General features: G+C 49.2%; 1 protein-coding gene across 1 annotated transcript; it reads right to left on the reverse strand.

Annotated features, from left to right (window-relative positions):
* Positions 1–8,428: 8,428 nt before the first annotated feature.
* Positions 8,429–15,971, reverse strand: FHL3 (four and a half LIM domains 3). The gene is made up of 6 exons (XM_016157415.2): positions 15,790–15,971; positions 11,085–11,258; positions 10,820–10,994; positions 9,641–9,810; positions 9,330–9,516; positions 8,429–9,203 (listed from the first exon to the last, which is right to left on the reverse strand). The coding sequence occupies exons 2-6, from the start codon at positions 11,238–11,240 to the stop codon at positions 9,049–9,051; spliced, it is 843 nt and encodes a 280-aa protein (XP_016012901.1). The 5' UTR covers positions 11,241–11,258; positions 15,790–15,971; the 3' UTR covers positions 8,429–9,048.
* Between the last annotated feature and the right edge of the window lie 3,438 nt (positions 15,972–19,409).

A 19,409-nucleotide genomic window follows, 5' to 3' on the forward strand; every position in this document is an offset into this window, starting at 1 on the left:
TGAGAAATGGGAATTCATGAGTACACATTTATAATGTAACAGCAGGTGGATTGGTCAGAATTACCTGATAAGGCACTTTCCAGCTTTGATGAAGAGTCTTTGAGTTGGAGTTTTTTCGGGGACACAAAACTCCAGAAGGCACTGATGAAGGAACCTTTAACAAGGTTATTGTTATGTTAAAAGGGTGTTGATAAAATCCTTACAGTAATGTAGGAGATCTCCTTTGATAAGTCCTTCATCTAGGTGGAGAGGATGACCAGTGATAATCTCAAAAGGGGAAAGTTTATGTTTTCCAGCCTGGGTAGAAGGAAGGTGAAGGAGGACCTTAGGGCATGGCAGACTAAATGCCATGCAAATTTTTGCCAATGGAATCTTTATTATTCCATTGGTTTTTCTACTAATCCAGAGGATTGAGGATGGTAAACACTGTAGAAATGCTGATAGGCTAATCATTACAAACAATTGTTTTGAACAATCGGTCCTATACGATGAGTTCCTCAATTACTGTGAAGCTCTTGAGGGACTCCCCCAAGATGGAATAAATTTTCCTAATAGAGGTTTAGCTACAGCCAAGGCCATGGCTTGATGGCAAGGGAAAGCCTCAACTTGATGTGAAAACATCCAGATCATGACCAGCACATATTTATAACCCTGTGAAAAGGGAAGTTGGATAAGTTCTAATTGCCATACCTTGAAAGGACCTCTTGGTAATGGAAAGTGGCTCAGAGAGGCATGCAACAGTTTCCCAGAGTTATATTGTAGACAAATTTTGCACATTCCGATATGTCTAATGGGCAACAGTGAGGGATCCCAATAATATTGTTTTCCCCATTGTATCATTTGCTCAGTGTTCTAAGGAGTTAAATCATGGATGAAGGTCAAAAGCTCCTCCTTCTGGAGACCATTGGGGCGGACAGGGTAGTTGTTAGGGCATACCCATAGTGTTGAGAAGAATCAAAGGAACAACTTTGTTTAATCCATTTCCCCCTTCATCCTTGGAGAAATGGCCTGAGATTTAGCTGGTCTTTGATATAGGTGAGAAACCAGAGGTAAGGCAGTGATGAGTTTTAAGAGGTTGGGTTGTTGTTATATCCTGTAAAGTGGCCAATTTGGCAGCGATATTGGTCATTTCATTTCCTTGTGCCTCTACATTTTGGACAGACTAATGTCCCTGAACATTAATAACTACTAAGGCTCAGGGAGTCAGTATGGCATCTAGGAGTGCTGGGACTTAGTCTTTGTTTTTAATTTTCTGTCCAGATGAGGTAAGGAAACCTCATTTCCAGAGCATAGCAAAGGCATGGGTTACTCAAAAGGCATATCTGCTATCAGTATAAATACTGGCAGTTTTATCTTTGGCTAATAAACATGCCTTAGTAAGAGCATGTAGTTTTGCCTGTTGGGCAGATTTGGTATTAGGTAGAGTGCCAGATTCTATGATTTCATTAAGGGAGACAATAGCATACCCAGTTTGATAATTGCCGTTGAGTCCCTTAAATAGGATCCATCAGTGAGCCACCTGTAGTTTGCATTGGGAAATGGGGTTTCTTGTAGATACAGTCATGGGGGAAGAGGTTGGTCCATCATTGTAATACAGTTGTGGGAGATGTTATCATCTGGAAAAGGAAGTAGGGTAGCAGGAGTAAGTTGCATGGGTAATAGTGAGGTGGGGTGAAGGCAGAAGGAAGACTTCATATTCGGTTAGATGACCTTAAGAAAAATGCTGAATATAATAGGAATTAAGGAGAGTTTCAACAGTGTGGAACATAGTTAAAGGAGATCCCATAGCTATCTTCTTAGTAGCCTTGTAAGGGAGGTAAACAGCAGCAACAGCCTTAAGACAAGGGGAAAGTCGTAATATGACTGGATCTAATTGCTGACTGGAATATCCTATAGGCCTGTTCTGTCCTCCCCATAAAATTGAGTAAGAACCCCCCCCTAGAGCAGGGGTCCCAAACCTCCAGGATGCAGACATGGACTAGTCCATGGCCTGTTAGGAACAGGACTGCATAGCAGGAGGTGAGCAGCAGGCTAGCAAGAAAGCTTCATCTGTATTTACAGCCACTCCCCAGTGCTAGCATTACCACCTCAGCTCCACCTCAGATCATCAGGTGTTAGATTCTCATAGGAGCATCAGTCCCTGGGGCCAAAAAGGTTGGAGACCACTGCCCTAGAGCGTTCTCTTAACATTGATGAGTGAAGAAGTGAAAAGGGGGGCGATAATTTGGATGCTCTGAGGTTGGAACTAAGATAAGCTGGGTTTTTATTTTCTTTAAAAATATTGTTGGGCATTAGAGGTCCATTGTAGAAGATCAGGAGAGGAATTCTTAAGTAGTTCATAAAATGGTTGGGACATTAAGGAAAAATTAAGAAGCCAATTCCAACAATAACTTGCAGGTCCTGAGAACCCCCTGATATTGTCTTTTTTGTTTGAAGTTGGAGGGAATTTAAAATGTTGCGTAGGTATGCGTGATCAAGATTTAATCCTTCTGGAGTTAAGAGCTATCCTAAGAAGTTAATGGAGATTTGACAAAATTGGAGTTTCCTTTTAGAATCATTGGGTCTTTTGGAAGCATGAAGTAAATGGAGGCTGTTGGCGAGGCAAGCCTCTTCAGGCGAACATAAGAGTAAATCATCAGTGTATTAGAGTAAAGTGAACCTGCATCAGAAGGAAATGGTGGCTAGATCAACCTTAAGGATTTGAGAGAAATAAGTGGGGCTTTCTGTGTATCCTCAAGGAAGAACAGTACAAGTGGACTGTCGGCCTTTCCATGGAAAGGTGGAAAGATACTGGTTGTCTGAACCTACTGAAAAATGCACCGTGGAGGTCTGTAGGCGAAAAGTATCAACTTTAAGAGGGAACTTTAGAGAGCAGGGTGTGGGGGTTGGGAACCACAGGATGTCAAGGAATGACTATATTATTTATGGCTCTGAGGTAGTCAACAAATCACCATCATCTTCTGTTGGGTTTGCAGATTGGTGAGATGGGAGTATTACAAGGGCTGGTCCTAGGAATGATTAGGTGTCTTTTTTAAAAAAAATATATAGTCATCTATTATAGGTTGTATTCTGGCAAAGGCCTCAAAGTCTAGGGGGTATTGTTTAATATTGGGGAGGGGTTTATTGGAGCCTATCTGTATTTTAATTGGGGACACTGAATGGTAGTCAGCTTATGGTAGTCCAACTCCAATAATTAAAAAGAGATGCCTCAGAATACCAGCCCATGTCAGTGTTGGACTGTGCTTAAAGGCTCTGTGCAGCCCTGGGATAACAGCCTCTTGATGTATATTGCTGATGAAGCTAGCTGAGTTTATATGGATTTAGGTGAGAGCCACCTCAGAGAAAGGATCCTCTGGCGAGAATAATTAAAACATCACTTCTCCCTTTCAAGAAAAGGAAATATGGATTTGGTAGGTTTCTTAAAAAATCTCTTCCCAGGAAATGTATGAGAGCTGATAGAACAAGTAAAAAATGATGATTACTAATAAGAGGCCTCAAATGAAAAGGGATGGGTATAGATTTAGGGACTGTCATAGGTTGGTTGGCTACCCCAACTATCTGGATAAATTCAGAGGTCTGAGCAGGGGACACTGAAAGCATGTTGGAGTTGAGGACAGACAGGGTGGCTATAGTGTCAATTAGAGCTCTAACCACTTCATCCTTAATTTTTATGTCTAATTCCTCTAATTGTGGTTTTGGTTTGTTTGTTTGTTTGTTTTTTAAGTAGAGGAAATGTTCCCAGAGCATTCCTAGCCCTGCTCAGACAAAAAGGGTTGGGAAATGTTATCAGGGTTTAGTTGCAGTTATCATATGTATTTGAGATAGTCCCTTTTAAAATTTCCAGGGCATTTACAGAAAAAGCAAAATTTTCTGATTTTGATTTTGAGGGGCTGGTAACTGAGGCATCTCTTTTTAATTATTGGAGTTGGACTACCATAAGCTTAGAGGTCTCTTCCCTGATAATCTAGGTCTCACATAGCCCTAGGTTTCCTGTCTTTCTCTGAAGTCTTAGATAGCTGGTTAGCCAAACAGGCTATCTCATGCGGTCATCTTTCAGCCCAGTGAAGGTCATCTTGTTTTCCTAAGGGGTTCAGAAAGACCAGCCACAAATATGAAATTGAACAGATTGAGAGTTTCATCATTTAAATTTTTTATTCCTAAATTTTTTGGAAAGTCTGTTCGAATCTGTCAAAATAGTCAAGAATAGGTTCATCCTTTTTCTGTATACAATGGCGTATGGCTTTCCAATAGACTTGGTGAGGAAAGATTTGGGGAATAATTCTTAGTAACTTAGTGGCCTGTTGTTATGCCTTCTCAGAGTCCTGCATACCAGTTCATTTGAAATCCTCCAGAGGTTCATTCCAATTGGTGGCCAACATCCATTCCTGGGCTAAACATTTCCTACAAGCATGTGAATAAGTTGATAAAGTTAAAAAATCTGGGCTTATAGGCATTGATAATTAGGTTGAAATGCCATTCAAATTCAAGAGAATTAATCATAGGATCAGAAAAGTCCTCTACTAGGGCCAAAGGTTTGGAATTAGTCCATGCGGCCTAAGAACTTTGGTGGTCTACCATCAACTGATTCGACCTTAAAAGGAGCTATTAAGGAAGGGGAAGGGAAGTCTGGTGCATTAAGAGAAGTAGGACTATCAGGAAGGAGAAAAAAAGAAGTTTGGAAAGAGCAGAAAAGGGAGGGAAAAGTGGGGCATGTGGTGGGAGTGGTAGAAGAGGTGCAGAGGGTGGTTTTTCTTGAGGCTTGTTAGTAGGTCTAGCTTCAGAATCAACATGTGTGAAATTTAGAGGAAGAATTTCCCAATGGTTCCTCTTAACTTCAAGGCATTTATTCAATTTAGGATTATATTCTTTAATAGAGGCTATCGATAACAGCCTCTTGATTTTGTTTAGAGTTCTCCACTGTCTTTGGGAGGTTCTTTATTTTCTTTCTTCCAATTGTGCATATAAATAAGCAAGTTTTGAAATTCCAAAAGAGCTCCATCTGGGCCAGCAAAGTTCAAGATCATCCTGGGTGATATTTGTCTTAAGATCTAGAAAGTTACAACTTTCTGAGCCATAGGTCTTGTGTGTAAAGAAAGAGCTTAGAACATAGGCTATCCATTTGCATTCATTTAATGAAGGTGTCCATTCATCCCTTTGAAGGCCACTTAAGTGTGACTCTCCCTACAAAACCTTATGGACTGGGTCAGAAAAACTGTATGAATCGAGTCTGAGCGTTATGAATGAGATCCAAAGAGCTTTGTAGACCAAGTGCAAATCAAATGTTATAAAGAGTCCCTGCCCTAAAGTGAACAGAGTCTCCGAGACCTCAACCAAAAATATGGGAAGTCTGAATTTGAGAGGCCACTTACCCAGCACTGCCAGGAAAATAACTGTGTGCAAAGGGCTCTTCTGGTACTGGGGTATTGATTCCGAGATGGCGTTAGAAGGAGAGTAAGGGTGCTGCTTCAGATCCCACTGCTGCCACCAAAATGTAAACAAATCCAAAAGGCATTGGAACAAAAAAAAAAAAGGAGACACTTTATTCAGGCAAACAGTTTGCAAATTGGGGAGACAGGCTACAGTAAACACCCAAAAGTGTGTGCTCCCCCAAGTCAAAGGAGAGGCCATTCTTTATACTGAAAATTCCCACTCACTTTCCTACTTAGATCTGTTTTATGTAAATGAGGCATCTAAATTTGCATGGTTCTAATTGGTCCTACTCATGCAGTTCTGATTGGTTAGGGGAGATCTCGGTTTCTTGGCTGAAAGGCGAAACCAGGTACTCCTTTATAATAGTTGACTTTGATGGTATAAACGAGGGCATAGTGCAAGAAACGGAGAGTCTTCCTGGTATACAGAGTATATGAGAAACCGCTGCTGCCAGCAGATGAACTCTAGACTCTTGCTATTTGTAAAATTTGGGCCCTTGGTTGACCATGAGGAGTCCATCTCAGCAGGTAAATTCTTTTTTGGGGGTTTACATCAAATGAATCTCTCTTCCTGGGGTCCACTAATACCTTGATAAAACTGTTTTAAAAATCTGTATAAACTCATATGGAAAAAGATGGTCACATAAAGTGAAAAAAAGCTAGATGTACAACAGTGTGTGTAAAAATAGATGCCTAAAGAGATTATTTCTCTGTGGATAGCCAAGTAACAACAAACAGTGGTAGTTTGTGAGGTAGTCTGGAAGATCTGGTATGGGAGGGAATTTTTCTTTGTACCCAAAGTATAGCATGATAAGTTTTTTTCTTAATGTATACATATATTACTTTTTCAATTTAAAAATAAACTTAAAACTAAAAAAGAAAATACATACATGCACATGCATGCTTGTCAAAAAAGAACTAAGAGACTATTATACATGAAGAAATTATTGACTTACCTTTTCTTTTCTTTACTTTTTGAAATTCAACTTTTCTACGAAAGCATACGTTTCTCTTTGATTGAAAAATAACATAGAGATAATGACTCTTTGTTTTAAATGCTCCTGGGGTGTTGTGATTATGTCTAAAAAATTTAAGTAAGACCTCAACCTCAGGGAGAGGACCCCAAGCACAATTTCTCACCAGAGGCTTTTCCTGTACTACTAGGAATAGAGTAAGAAACCTCCATTCAGGGTTGCAGAAACTCAGCATTTATTTTTTTATTGAGGGGAAGGGATTGACGGCTTGGGATCTACCATATTTTATCTAATTCGAGATGACATCAAATGTTAACCTCATTAACCTATTATTTTATGTTCCACTAAGAATAAAAGATACTCTTTGATTATACAATGAATCTGAGTTTCTGAGATGTTAAATCTGAAAAATGTTTATCTTGAAATCAATGACACAGTACTGCCCCTGCACACTTCTCACTCTTAGGTGGGTAGATCACCTAAGCAATGCCATTCACCTGATGCCTTCCTTTCCTTTAAAATTTCTCCTGCCCTACTCTGTCAAATCAATCACTAAGACCTGCATTTTCCACTCTTGCTGCCACCTGCCTCATCATCGCTCACCTGGACTACTGCACTAACTAGCCAGCCTGCTCATCTTACGCTCCAATCCATTATTCATACTGTAGCCTTGAGTGATCATCTCACACCCCTGGTTAAACATTTCCACTGGCTGCTTTACCCTACAGCAGGGTGAGGTCTGTTTAACTTGGCATTTGGCTTTTCATGCCTGGCCTCTGCCTGCCATTTTAGTCTCTTGGTACTTTCTCCAAATGAAAGTACTTGCTGCTTCCCCAAAGTACAATATGTTTTTTTTTCAGGCCTCCAGGCCTTTGCACCAGCTGTTTTCTATGCTTGGACTACTCTTCCTCAACAAGTACTTTATTGAACATGAAGTAAATGCTGGGAGCTGAGACTAGGGGGCAAGCAAGGCAGGCGTGAGCCTTCATAGAGGCTGGTGGAAAAGACAAAAATGGAGACATATGATTATTAATTATAAGCATTAAGGGTAGGCATAAAGGTTTTTTTGAAAATGTCAACCGTGGCCTCAGAAAATTTAGAATTCGAATTGGGCCAGGAAAGCAGTGTGAATCGGACTAGAATCTGAGATGTACCAATGACTACCTATGTGACTTTGGGGAACTGACAAGCAGCCTCCACCTCTGTGAAGCAGGAAAATGCCCGCCCCATAGGATTTCTGGGAGGATTTCGTATGAGATACACATAATTACGAGGTTCTGCCAGACCCAAAGGCCCCTCCCCTACAGGGTTTGAGGGTCTCGCAATCATGGGGGCAGGAGCAGGGACAGAGGCGGGGAGGGGTGCGGGGGGGGGGAGGCTGGGGAATGGGGCGACGGACGCCGAGTGAGGAAGGGCAACGCTCCGCCCCATCTCCCCACTTTGGGGGCCAGCCCCCTCGCTCATTCCCGTCCCCGCCCTTGAATCACTGGGGGGCGGGGCGGGGCCATGACCCATTCATGCCGGGAATCGGATCCAGATGTTCCCGCGGCGCGTGCAGCTGCATCCTTGCCTTTTTTGGCAAAAAACGTGCGGCTGCGAGCGGATCCCGGGCCGCCTCCGCTAATCCTCGGGAAGAGGGGGAAGGGGACTGAGGGTCTGGGCCCAGTGTGACGACCCACACCGCATGCTCTGCGGGATTTGAGAAGGGCTGTTAAAGGAGGGGGTGTCGTTTGTACCCAACGACAGCGCGCACCGACACTCCAGCTCCCGCTGGGAACCCCACCTCCCCAATCCCTCCCTCCTCCACGGGAGGAGAAAGCCCTGAGCCAGCAGCGGGAGGCTGGTTAAAACCGAGAGGGACGGTAGCTGCGACGGGGATCCCCTTTCTCCCAAGAGATTTCCCACTCCATGGCCAGGCAGCTCCCCTCTTTGCCCTGCACGGAGGAGGTCCGGTGGAGCCTCTGTCTTTGGGTCTGTGAAGGAACCTTCCTTCCCCTTCCATCCCGAGACAAACACACAGAGGCCTGGGCTTCCTCATGCTGCTTTATTGCAGAATCTCAAAAGGGGTGAGGCAATCCCACCCTGCTGCCCATCTCTGGGCAAAATGGAGCTGAAATTAAATGATAAAACACTCGACGGGCAAAACCCTGCACCCTAGGACCCTCTAACCAGTGAACCTCTGATCTGCTGCTCAAACAGCCCCAGCCCAGGAGTAGGATTGGAGTGGAGAGGGTCAAGCCTGAGTACAGTTCACTTTTAAGGACTTCTCAGGTACCCATAAAAGACCTAAAGTCTCTGCAGAGAAGTCTAGATTGAAGGAGGCCTGGGTACCAGAGTCCAGGTTTGAAGGGCTGGGGGTCTAGAGCCCTGATTTGGGCTTGTTCTGGGAACCCAGATTATAGGGTAGAGGGCTGAGTTCTGGAGTCCTGGCTTGGGAGGGGATTCGAATAGAGGCTCAGTAAGAGCCCAGGTTTGGGGCCCTGGGTCAGGGAGTACCAGTTTGGGGATGTTGGAGTGGGGAGGCTGAATCCCGGAGCCCAGCGGGAGCCCCAGTTTGGGGAGGGGCTGGGTCCCAGAGATGGATTGGAAAGGAGCCTTAGTCCTCGAGCCCTGGTTTGGGAGGGCCTGAGCCCAGGAGCCCTGGCTCAGGGCCCTGCCTGGCTGCAGCCCTGGCAAAGCACTTGGTCTCCGTCCGGCACAAAGCCTTGGCCCACCAGGGAGGTGGAGCAGCGGGCGCAGGCGAAGCAGCTGTGGTGCCAGTGGCGGTCTTCGAAGGACACGTACTTGCCTCCACCAAGTCCTGGAGGGAGGCTGGAGGTTAGCTCTGCAGACCTAGAGGGCAGTCCTGGCCCTCAGCCTCACCCAAACCCAGATTCCATTCCCTTGGCTGCACCCTACCCACTCAGTTCTTTGACCCTGGTCCCACCTGTGATCGGGCGCTTGCAGCTGCTGCACTTGGGTGCAAAGAGTTCTCCAAAACAGGCCACACAGTAGGGATCTTCATCCCGGGAGGTGAACTGCTGTCCTGCCAGAGGTGTCTGGCACCCGGTGCAGACCAGGCATTCTCGATGCCAGGGCTGGTCACGGTATGTCACACCACCCTGTGTCAGTGTCTGTAAGGATGGCATCTGTCAGCAGGGGGACCTGGGGATTCCCACCCCACAACAGAGCCTTGCTCGCCCCCACCCATGTGTGCAGTAGGGTTCAGCACCCCGACCCCACTGGCCCAGCTCCCACCTTGCTGCAACGGGCGCAGCGAGGAGCAAACTTGTTCTCATAGCAGGGCACACAGTAGTGGGCACCCTTGTCCGGAACGAAGGAACGAGAGCCTAGCGGCTGCTCACAGCCACTGCACAGGAAGCAGTGTTCATGCCATGTCTGGCCTCCATACTCCAGTTTCCGGGACCCTGTGGGGAACAAAGGTTCCACTCAGAGGCTGTGTCCTGAGCTCCTGAGTGCCACTATCCTCTGCTACCCCGAGTCTCCACTGCTCCCATAGCCTGTGCAGGCTGGTGTCCATGTATATGCAACGAGAGACCCACAACATATGTTATACATGCTAACCTCCCCCAAACACTGGATGTGCTGGCTGAGCAGGTGCTAGGTCCCCATAAACCAGACATGAGGGTCTAGCATATGTGAAGTTCCCACATGGACCAGATATGACTATCTCAGCACACACCGGGCCTCCATGTCACAGGCATGATGACTCAGTATATGCTAAGCCCTTGTCCATCTGAATATATTTGCGGTCATACAGGGACTCGCTGCATTTTGCACAGACATGATGGTTTTAGCAGACACACAAAAACTCCACTTATGCTAGCCAGGCAAGTCTCTGCCCACACAAAGTTCTAATGTCCTGGACATGACAGGTTCAGTACGTGTTACCCCCTGTATAGCCTAATCATGCCATTCTCCACATATTCTAAATCCTCACATGTATCTAATTAGGCATGCAGGTCACCACACGTGTTAAGCCGCCTCTTTATCTGTCGCCGCACACTAAGCCCTAATGTACCAAGCATGACAGTCTCAGTGTACTCTTAGCTCCTATGTGTACCAAATATGCAAGTCTTCATACATGCTAAGCCTACTGGTGTATATTGAGCCCACTGGTCTGGCACACGTTAAACCCTCAGGAATGTACCAAACTTGTCAGTCCTGTACATGATAAGCTTTCATATGTATACTTGGGCATGCCGAGTCCTGTGCATGATAAGTTCCCAAGAGCATACAGGCAAGACAGATCCTGCATACACTAAATTCCTAGGAACATGTTGCATGTGCAGGTTCTTTACTATAGAAACCTCTATGTATGTATCAGATAGGCATGACAGCCCCTTGCACATGCAAGAACCCTACACAGATGCCAAGCATGCCAGTCCCACATACAAAGAGCCCCCGGAGACGTACCCGGCATGACGGTCTCCCCACAGGCAGAGCACTGTGAGGAGAAGGCACTGCAGTAGCAGTCATTGCAGAGCAGCTCACTGTCCTGGCAGGTGAAGGGCTCGTCTGCTAGGGAGCGCTGGCAGCGGCAGCAGCGGAAGCAGCCCTCGTGGAAGTGGCGGTCTTCATAGAACAGCTCCTGCCGAGAGAGCACGGCAGAGGCACTGGCACCTTTGTCCCCTCCCGCCAGCCTCCGCCCATTCCCTGCCCTATCTGGTCCGGTCCTTACCCTCGAGTCATGCCCGATCAGCTGCTGGCACTCGGCGCACGTGTTGGCGAAGGTGTTGTCATAGCAGGGCACGCAGTAGGGGCCATTGTCCGTCTGAATATATTTGCGGCCATACAGGGACTCACTGCATTTTGCACAGTCAAAGGTCTCGCTCATGATGGCTATGAGTGAGCCCTGTTAGGAACATAAAGTACAGCAGGGTCACCCAGAGGGGCTCTGGCTTAGCCCTTTGCAAGAGCCCTTGGCATTTAAAAAAAAAAAAAAAGAGCAAAAGACCAGGCAAAGAAAATGCCAGGTAGAGTAGGTGACGATGGAGAAGGGGTGCTTCTGGGAACCCAGTTGTCTGTTTATTTCAGTATTTAATGGTGGGGGTAGAAGGGGGCCAGGAAAATCAGGAAGCAGAAGTTGTTTTCTTATCTGGGCCCTGGCAGATCTGGGGGGAGGGGGCTTTTCCTGGGTCAATGACTCATTTCCTGCCACAGTCTGAGTTTAGCCTCCACTGTCCCTACTGTCCCCAAGGGGGCAAGAGCATGGCCAGAGAGCCACCCCATCTTCTCCCATATGAGCGGTACTCCCACCCTCTCCTGACTCCCAGGAAGGGACCCTTGGGGTATGAATAAAGGAACCCTTACCCAGACAGAGGTCTGTGGTGGGGAGCTTAGGGATGGGAATGGGCTGTTCCTGCCTCTGTCCCCATCCAGGAAACAGTGGCATGTTAGAGAATGCTGGGCGGATGAATGGTGAAGGTGGAAGAGGCGATGTCATTGAGCCTCACCTCCCAGGAGAATTACCCAGCAACAAGGACTTCAGAGGCTCAGCCTAGGTTTAAGCAGGAAGGAAATCCTGCAAGCTGGATCCAGTCAAGCTTCCCCAGCTGGACCCTCTGCCCTCACCCTCTTCCACCCCCTGCTGGGTCTCTGGTCGCACTAGCCTGGGCCTCCTTGGCCTGCAACATCTGCAGCAGCTGTGGCAACCCAGATGGCCAGATGTCAGGTTTTGCCAGCAACAGGGGAGAGAAAGGGGAAATGAGATGCCTGGGGAGGGAAAGGGGAACTGGAGACAGAGATTACGCAGTGTGCCTGCTTGCCACCTCCTGCTGGGGGGCATCACTCCTGGCAGCATCTGGCCAAGCCCCAGGATCTTTCCATCCCCTCGGTCATGATTTCCCTGCTCCCTGCCTCTGGGAGGGACAACCTCACCCCAGCTTTTCTGATTTCTAAGAGTTTGGGGCAGGGGGAATGAAGGGTGAGAGTGGGAGCCATTGTAGACTTTTTCCCCCATCAGGCCCCCTCTCGGGTGGGGAGTCAGGCAAAGGGGAGCCCTGAGAGCTGTTGTTGCAGACACCCAGCCCCCCACCAAACCTCAGACACTTTCCATTTTCTCAGGAACAAAGCATGTTTGTGGGATGAGGTCATCCACACAGCTGCCTCTGGAACAGGAGTGTGGGGAGTGGGGAGCGGGCAAGGAAGTGGGGTTCCCGGTCCCTTCTGGTGCCCCTGGTTCCAGTTTCTAGCCTCAAATTCAGAGCTCTCCACCTCCAACCTCCTCCACCATAAAGCCTGCTCTCCTAGGACTGGGATCCTGAGGTGGGAGGAAAGGAACCACCAGGACCTGTAGGAAGGGAGTGTTTTCACAGCTGCAGATGAACCTGGGGTGTACAAAGGAACCCACCAACCCAGTCCCTCCACATTAGACGCTAGGAATGGGCACTCCCCAGGGCCTGCTCTGGCTCAAGTTAAAGGAAAAGCCCTCATCTCTAAGCCACCCCCATCGGAAATTCTCGCCAACAAGCATTGCTCTGGCTTGGAGTTCAGACGCCAGGCGCCAGCAGATGCCCCAAGCGTGGAGGGCCTGGTTCTTCTGAAGCAATGGCTCCTGAGCTTGTAGCTGCCCTTTTGTGTAATGGGAGGACACTCAGTTCATACCCCAGGCCATGGCACAAGGCTATCAGGAGCTGGGGTCTTCAGAGCAGAGACTTCTGTGGTAGGGACTATGCTGTAGGGTGGAGGGTTAACTGCCCTTCTTGGTCTGCTCCCTGCCATCCGGCCTGGGTTTCCTCTGCCCCAACATCTGATGGCTGCCTGAGCTGTCAGCCACTGGGCAGCAGGGGGACACACAGGTGGAGTATGACCATGCCTATCCTGGAGTGCCCTGGGCCTTTTCCTTCCCTCCTTGCTTGGCCCGGAGCCGCCACCTTCCCAGGCCCAAGCTAGCCCTAGGCCTGCCCCCTGGGAGGCAGTCATCATTCTGAGACAGGAACACCCCAAATAGGGTATGGGCATGGCTTCTGTTTCCTTCCCAGAATCCCCTAGTCTGTCCAGATGGGCTCTAGTGAGGACAGAGTGAAGGGCACTATCAAGGCCCACCTGTCTCTGCCCATTCCCCTCCTCTTCCTTTCCCTGGCAGAGCTGGGGAACTGAGGGAGCCAGTCTTGTGTTCCTTCATGGCTGGTAGGGAAGGTGCAGGGGGTGCTGCTCAGTCTGCCAGATGGCTCTAAGCCTCGGCCCCCCCCACCCCTACACCTGACCCAGACACACACACCTGGCACCTCTCAGTGAACCTCCTAGAACTCAGAATGGCTGTGGCATGTGGTGTATAGAGGCTCCAACTGTGAAATATAAACCCGGGTGATCTTGGGTAAGTCACTTAAGCTCTCTGAGCCTGTTTTCCCATCTAATACCACCTCCTACCTCCTGGGGTTATTGTCAGGCTTAAATGTGATGATACTTAGAAAGCGCCTGGCAGTTAGTTAATCGGCAAATGGAGACTATTAGTATTTTTATTATTAGCCACTCCACTCATACTGAGGTCAGACAACAGGTTTCTGGCCAGCCCTGGGTCAGGGAGCTGGCTTGGAATTTGAACTAGACATTCTCAGTATAGGCCCAAGGAGAACAAAGAGGGAACCCCTAGTTCTGCTGGGGACAACAAAGAGGCCCAGGCCATGGGGCCAGCTTGACTCCAGTGAGCATAACTCTGAGATTCCTCACACAGGTACACAGATGTATGCACCTGCAAGCTGCTTTCCCTTTCTCGAAATGCATTCCCACCCACCCCATCATCTCATCAGATCTCACAAAAGGCAGAATAGTGTGTCATCACCATTTTATAGCTGAGCATAAGCCAGGAACAGGGTAGGAACATGCTCAAGGTCACTCAGGTATCAGAGCCCAGGAGCCCTTTCCTATTTCTCCTTTCCTGGAAAGGCTACAGTGATGGTGGAGGGAGTGGTCAGCATTTACGAGCAGGGGACAGGAGATGCTGGGTGACATCAGTAGCACAGGAACCCGACTCTTCTCCCAGCGGCCAGCCCTGAGACTGGAAGACACCCAAGAGCCTTCCCGAGTACCCATGCCAACAGCTCAACCCTTTAGCTCCCCTCCAGCCCCCACTGTCCAGGAGAACCCTCGCCAGGCCCCACAGCTGTGAGTCAGGATCAGAAATGACTCCTCCCCCAGCTCCTGGAGCTGACAGGAGACTAAAGGGGAGAAACTGAACTACTCCAACCCCCACCCTCTGCTAGCAGATACCAACCCCAAACTCTCCATTTTCCCCTCCCCCCCCATGGGGCCTGGAAGTCAGAACATTTGGGGGGTGGGGTGGGGGGGTTGGAAGCAGGATCCAGTAACTGCTCTGGGGACATGAGAGGAACAGTTCATTCACCCTGGGTCCCCCAGGGCTGAAGCAGCCTGTCCAAGATCAGAGTTTAAAAATAAGTTGGGACTGTCTTGATGTATGCATGAGGGCTCTTTCTTGATCTCTCTTATTGTCTGAGGTCCCCTCCTCATGGGGGACTCAGTTGGTCCAGAGTTTGTGTTTTCCCACATCCTTGCTTTCCAATCTTGCAGGCGTGAGTCTCTTAGGTCTGTCTTGGAAGCTGTCAGTGAAACTCCATGACATCTGTCACTCGCTGTCTAGCTCTGTTCCACTCAGCGTGTGCCTATGTCTCTGCACACTTCAGCAGCCGTGTGTTGTGGGTGTCTCTGTTATGTCTGTGGATTTCTACCTCTGAACACCTACATCTGGTCTCTTAGGGCCTCTATGGGGAGGGATGTCTTGGTCCCCACTCCACCGCAATTCTCTACCTCTTAACACCTCTGTATGCCTGAGTGTCTCTCCAGTCTCTGTTTCCATAGGCCTCACAGAGGCTGAATGACCAGGAGGCTAAGGCAGCTTAGGCTTCTGGGACCCTCACTTGCCCAAGACCGTCCAAGGCTCTGGGACAAGAGCTCTATGGCAGGGTCACTGTACAATTTTTTTTAAAACGCTCTACAAAATTTGAGTCTGTCCCTGTGCCTCAGGTCAGTCTCTCGGTGACTCTACGCCCAAGTCTCTGTCCCTGTTTCAGAGAACTCTGCAGCCTCCTGTGTAAGCCTGTCTGTCGTTCGTGTCCGGGTCTCGGTCTGGGTCTCAGTCTGGGTCTCTCGCTCCACCTGGATTTCTGGGAGCCTCGCTTTCTCAGAACCCTCCATTTTTCTCTCCACTCTGGCTTTTCTATTTCAAACTTGGCCCCCTCCCCCGCCCAACTCTCGCGGCAGCACCCGCCCCGCCCGGTGCCGGGAGCAGCGCGGAGCCGGGCTCAGCGCCCTAGGCGCCCGCGGCCGGATTCAGGCTGGGGCAGGGGGCGGGCCGCCTCCGCTCCCTTCCCGGCCCGAGGGCGGGGGCCGGGAGCTGGGATCCGAGCCGGGCTCGGCAGGGAGCTCACCTCGAAGCCGGCAGCCGGAGCGGGGCGCGGCGCTCGTCGCGGGGGGCCAGGAAGCCAGGCCCGCGTCCCTCGGCGGCTCCTACCTGCGGGCCCGGCCGCGCGGGAGCCGAACGAGCAATTTCCAACGCTGCCGGCTGCAACCGGACCGTGTGGGCGAGTGGGAGCTCGGCCCCAACCCCTCCCCGAGGAAGTGAGCACCCGGGCTCGCCCCGCCCGGACCCCGCCCCCCGGCCGCCCCTGCCCACGGGGTGCGGACCCCGCCCCCGGCCCCTGGTCTGCGAAGCTGGGGGCCAGACCCCGCCCCCACCTCGCTTTTAGACTGGAACCTGCCCCAACCCCCGTCCTCGGGCCCAGCCTAACCTGGCTCTCCAGACCTTCTTGGGAGGCCAGGACCCCGCCCCTGTCCCCTCCCTGCAGCTTTTGCTGTCCTCTCTTCTTGCTCCCTCCAACCCCCCAGCTGCAGGCGGGAGACTGCTGTATTCAATCTCAGGCAAGGGGTATAGGATTCAGCCCACCAAGGTCTATTTGCGGACTAAGAGTCCTCCTCCTTCATGTCCCCCTACCTCCCAGTTTACCCCCAGGGGTCACACTCAGCTCCAATAAAAAGAGCCTTAATCCAGCTTTGAGGAGAGGGTAGTTTTGACTCTGCTGTCCTGGCTCTGTCAGTGGGGACCTAGGTGTTCTCTGGAAACGTGGAGTGAGGAGAAGATTTGCCCCTTCTCAATAGAGCCTTGACCTTCAAAGGGCTTTATTCTACAACTCTTGAGTGGCAAAAACAGAAGTAACTGCCTCCTCACCTCCAGCTGCAACCTGGAACAGAGAAGTCCTGCCTTGGTTTCCACAGTGCCCAGGAATAGTTTTGACCTTTGAGGCTCAGGGGAGATCCTAATCCTTGGTCTCATGATTTTTGGACTTTTGGGAGAGGACTGTGAGGAGAGTGCACAGTCACACTGCAGGGGTGGTGGAGGGAGGTAGAGGGAACACCCTCTCCCTCACCTCTATGGTTTCCAAACTTCTGGCTTCCTCCCTGTGCCCTGGAGGGAGGACTGGCGCCTGCCAGGGACACAAGGCCCCTCTAGGTCCTTGAGGCCACCCCCCCTGGGATTCTCAGGCTTGTCACTAGAAATAAATAGCTGAGATCTGGAAGGGCGGGGGAGGAATGAGGAGGCTCTGCAGTGCTGTTTGGAAAACAAGAGACAACAAACCAACCCTAGAAATAACCTCAGCATCTAGAGTAGAGACTCGGAGGCTTTCCCATTCACCAGGCTGGGTCAAACGAAGCTCTCAAAAGAGATTCATTCCCACCCAGGCTGGGACTCCTGAGTATCCTCCTCTTCCATCTCTGAATTACATGCTTGCCTTCCTGGGTCCCAAGTCACCCTCGAGTTCAGGTTTCCTTTTAAAAGTAACCAATTGTTTGTTTATTATTTAGTTCCTGATGCTTTAAACTGTAAGTGTCCGTGAGGGCAGGGAATGGGTTCTTCCTGTTGACCACCACATTCCCAATACTTACTCCAATGTCTAGATAATAGATATCTGATGAATGAATAAATGATGGATACTGCTTCAGTTTGGATCCCCACTTTCCCTCCCAGTTTGGATCCCAGACACTTGCTATCTCTAGTCTAGGCAGTGAGTAGCCAGCTGGGTGGGCCCTTTCTCTGGGATTTGTCTTGCTGGTGTAGGAAACTCCCAGGTCTGGGGAGTGCAGGGAAGACTGCCTGTTTGGAGCAGATGGCAAAAAGGGGTCTGCTCTGGGGGAAGGGCACAGGTGAACAGCCTCCAGAAAGGGAGGGGTTGTGAGTGAGTAAGGTAGATCAAAGGTAGAGTTGGGGTCTCTGGTTTTTACTCATGGCTTGAATCTGCTGCACAGCCTTAATAAGAGCCCATCTTTCCTGAGTTCTTACTTCACACCAGATCCTGTCTAAGCACTTTACATATATTGGTGCACTTGATTTCCCAACAACTTTATGAAATACATATTTTTATACCTGTTTTAAGGATGGGGAAATGAAGGCACAGAGAGAGAGTAAGTAACCTGCCAAGGGTGACACAGTGAATAATGGCAAGCCTAGATTCAAATCCAATCAAATGTCAAAGCTTCTCATGCCAAAAAACAAAAAACAACAACAACAAAAGAGCTTAACTGTTAGGCTGTAAATCTCTGTAGGCATTTAAACTCTTTAAGCCTCAGTCTCCTATCTGTTGAGTGGTTGACTCCTGTCTCACAGCGTTCATGTGAAGATTGGATGAGAGCGCATGGTAGATATTTAATATGTGGGGCTTCGCTCTTCCCCCCAACTCCCTTTCACAATCAACTGTTAAGGTTCTGCTGCTGGACTTGGAGTCTGAAGGCCAGAGAAAGTTAGGATATTTCTGACTTGGCCCAGACTGGGGGAGAGAGACTGGTATAGGGCAAGGGCTGTTTATCACTGTTGTTTCTGATGCCTAAACTGTAAGAGCCCCTCTGGTTCCCCTCCACATATCCAGCTCCCCAATGGTCTCACATTTCCCTGCCCGCTCTATTTTCGTTGACCCAGGAGAACGTGCCCCAGGGAGGTCTAGGGATCAGCCACACGGACTCCCTGTTCCCATTCCCCATCAGTCTCTCCACCCCCCACCTCCGCTCCGCCTCCTAGGGAACAGGTGTGTCTGAGCTGGGGCTGGAAGCAGAGTCTCAGTGCTGGATGAATTGCCTTGAGTGAGTGGGATCTGGTTGTTCCTTCACCCAGCCAGTCCCCACATGCCCTTCCTTATCATGTGGTAGAGGGGGCTCGCTCAGAGTCTCCCAGTTGTTCCCTCACCTTGGAAGCATTTTTAAAAGGAGGCCCTGGGTGATGACTGACGGACCTCTCATGGTTTCCTCTTGGGTGCTGAATCACTCTCTTATGCTTGTAATCAAGAGCCCTCCTTCCCCCAATGAGAAAATTTCCTTCCTTGTTTGGGTGTATTGCTCACCCTTACTCTTTGGGGTACCTAGAGCCCTGCAGGCTGATTCCAGGGTTTCTTCCCCATTCCAGTGTGCAGAGCTGTCTTCTCCTGGGTATGCTCATCTCATAATGCCTTTTTCAGGGGAAGTGGCAGGAGTGACTGGGGCTACCACCATGTCACCCTGCCTGGTTGCTGGGCTTTTTAATCAAGATGAGGCTGGAAAGGTGACAGGCCTTGTCTTTGAATGGTTAATAACAAATGAGATGGAATTTTGTTAATGCATGTGGCCCTAGTTGGCATGAAGCTTAGACTCAGAGTCAGAAAAAGCTTTTCACTTGCAGATCTCAGCTACTTTAGGCTTTTTTTTCATGCCCATTGGTCTACTGGACTTGCATCCCTGAGGACTGAGGAGAGGATTTCCTCAGAGTTCCCCAGCTGGAGGAGTGAGCCCTGTAATGTGGAATGGGTGCCAATTACAGAACTCGCTGAAGGCTAGCTTTACATGGTGGAAAAGAAACCAAATGCCTCTGGAGTGTTCTGTTGTGCCCAACCCTCTCTCTATCTTTACAGTTAGGTTTGGTAATAATAATATAATAAAATAGTAGTTCCAATTGATTGTAAACTTGCTAAGGGGTGAACACGGCATTTTAAACATATTATTTCATTTTATCCTTACAACAAATCAGATG

Source organism: Rousettus aegyptiacus, unplaced genomic scaffold (assembly GCF_014176215.1).
Source record: "Rousettus aegyptiacus isolate mRouAeg1 unplaced genomic scaffold, mRouAeg1.p scaffold_m13_p_1, whole genome shotgun sequence".
NCBI classification, from domain to species: Eukaryota; Metazoa; Chordata; class Mammalia; order Chiroptera; family Pteropodidae; genus Rousettus; species Rousettus aegyptiacus.

What these genes read in the sequence shown, in the direction of transcription:
- FHL3 (XM_016157415.2), bottom strand. Translation starts at nt 11,240, where the DNA reads ATGAGCGAGACCTTTGACTGTGCAAAATGCAGTGAGTCCCTGTATGGC. An exon ending in TGATCGGGCATGACTCGAGG is followed by an intron (nt 10,995 to 11,084) that starts GTAAGGACCGGA and finishes CTCTCTCGGCAG; the next exon opens with GAGCTGTTCTATGAAGACCG. An exon ending in TGGGGAGACCGTCATGCCGG is followed by an intron (nt 9,811 to 10,819) that starts GTACGTCTCCGG and finishes TGTTCCCCACAG; the next exon opens with GGTCCCGGAAACTGGAGTAT.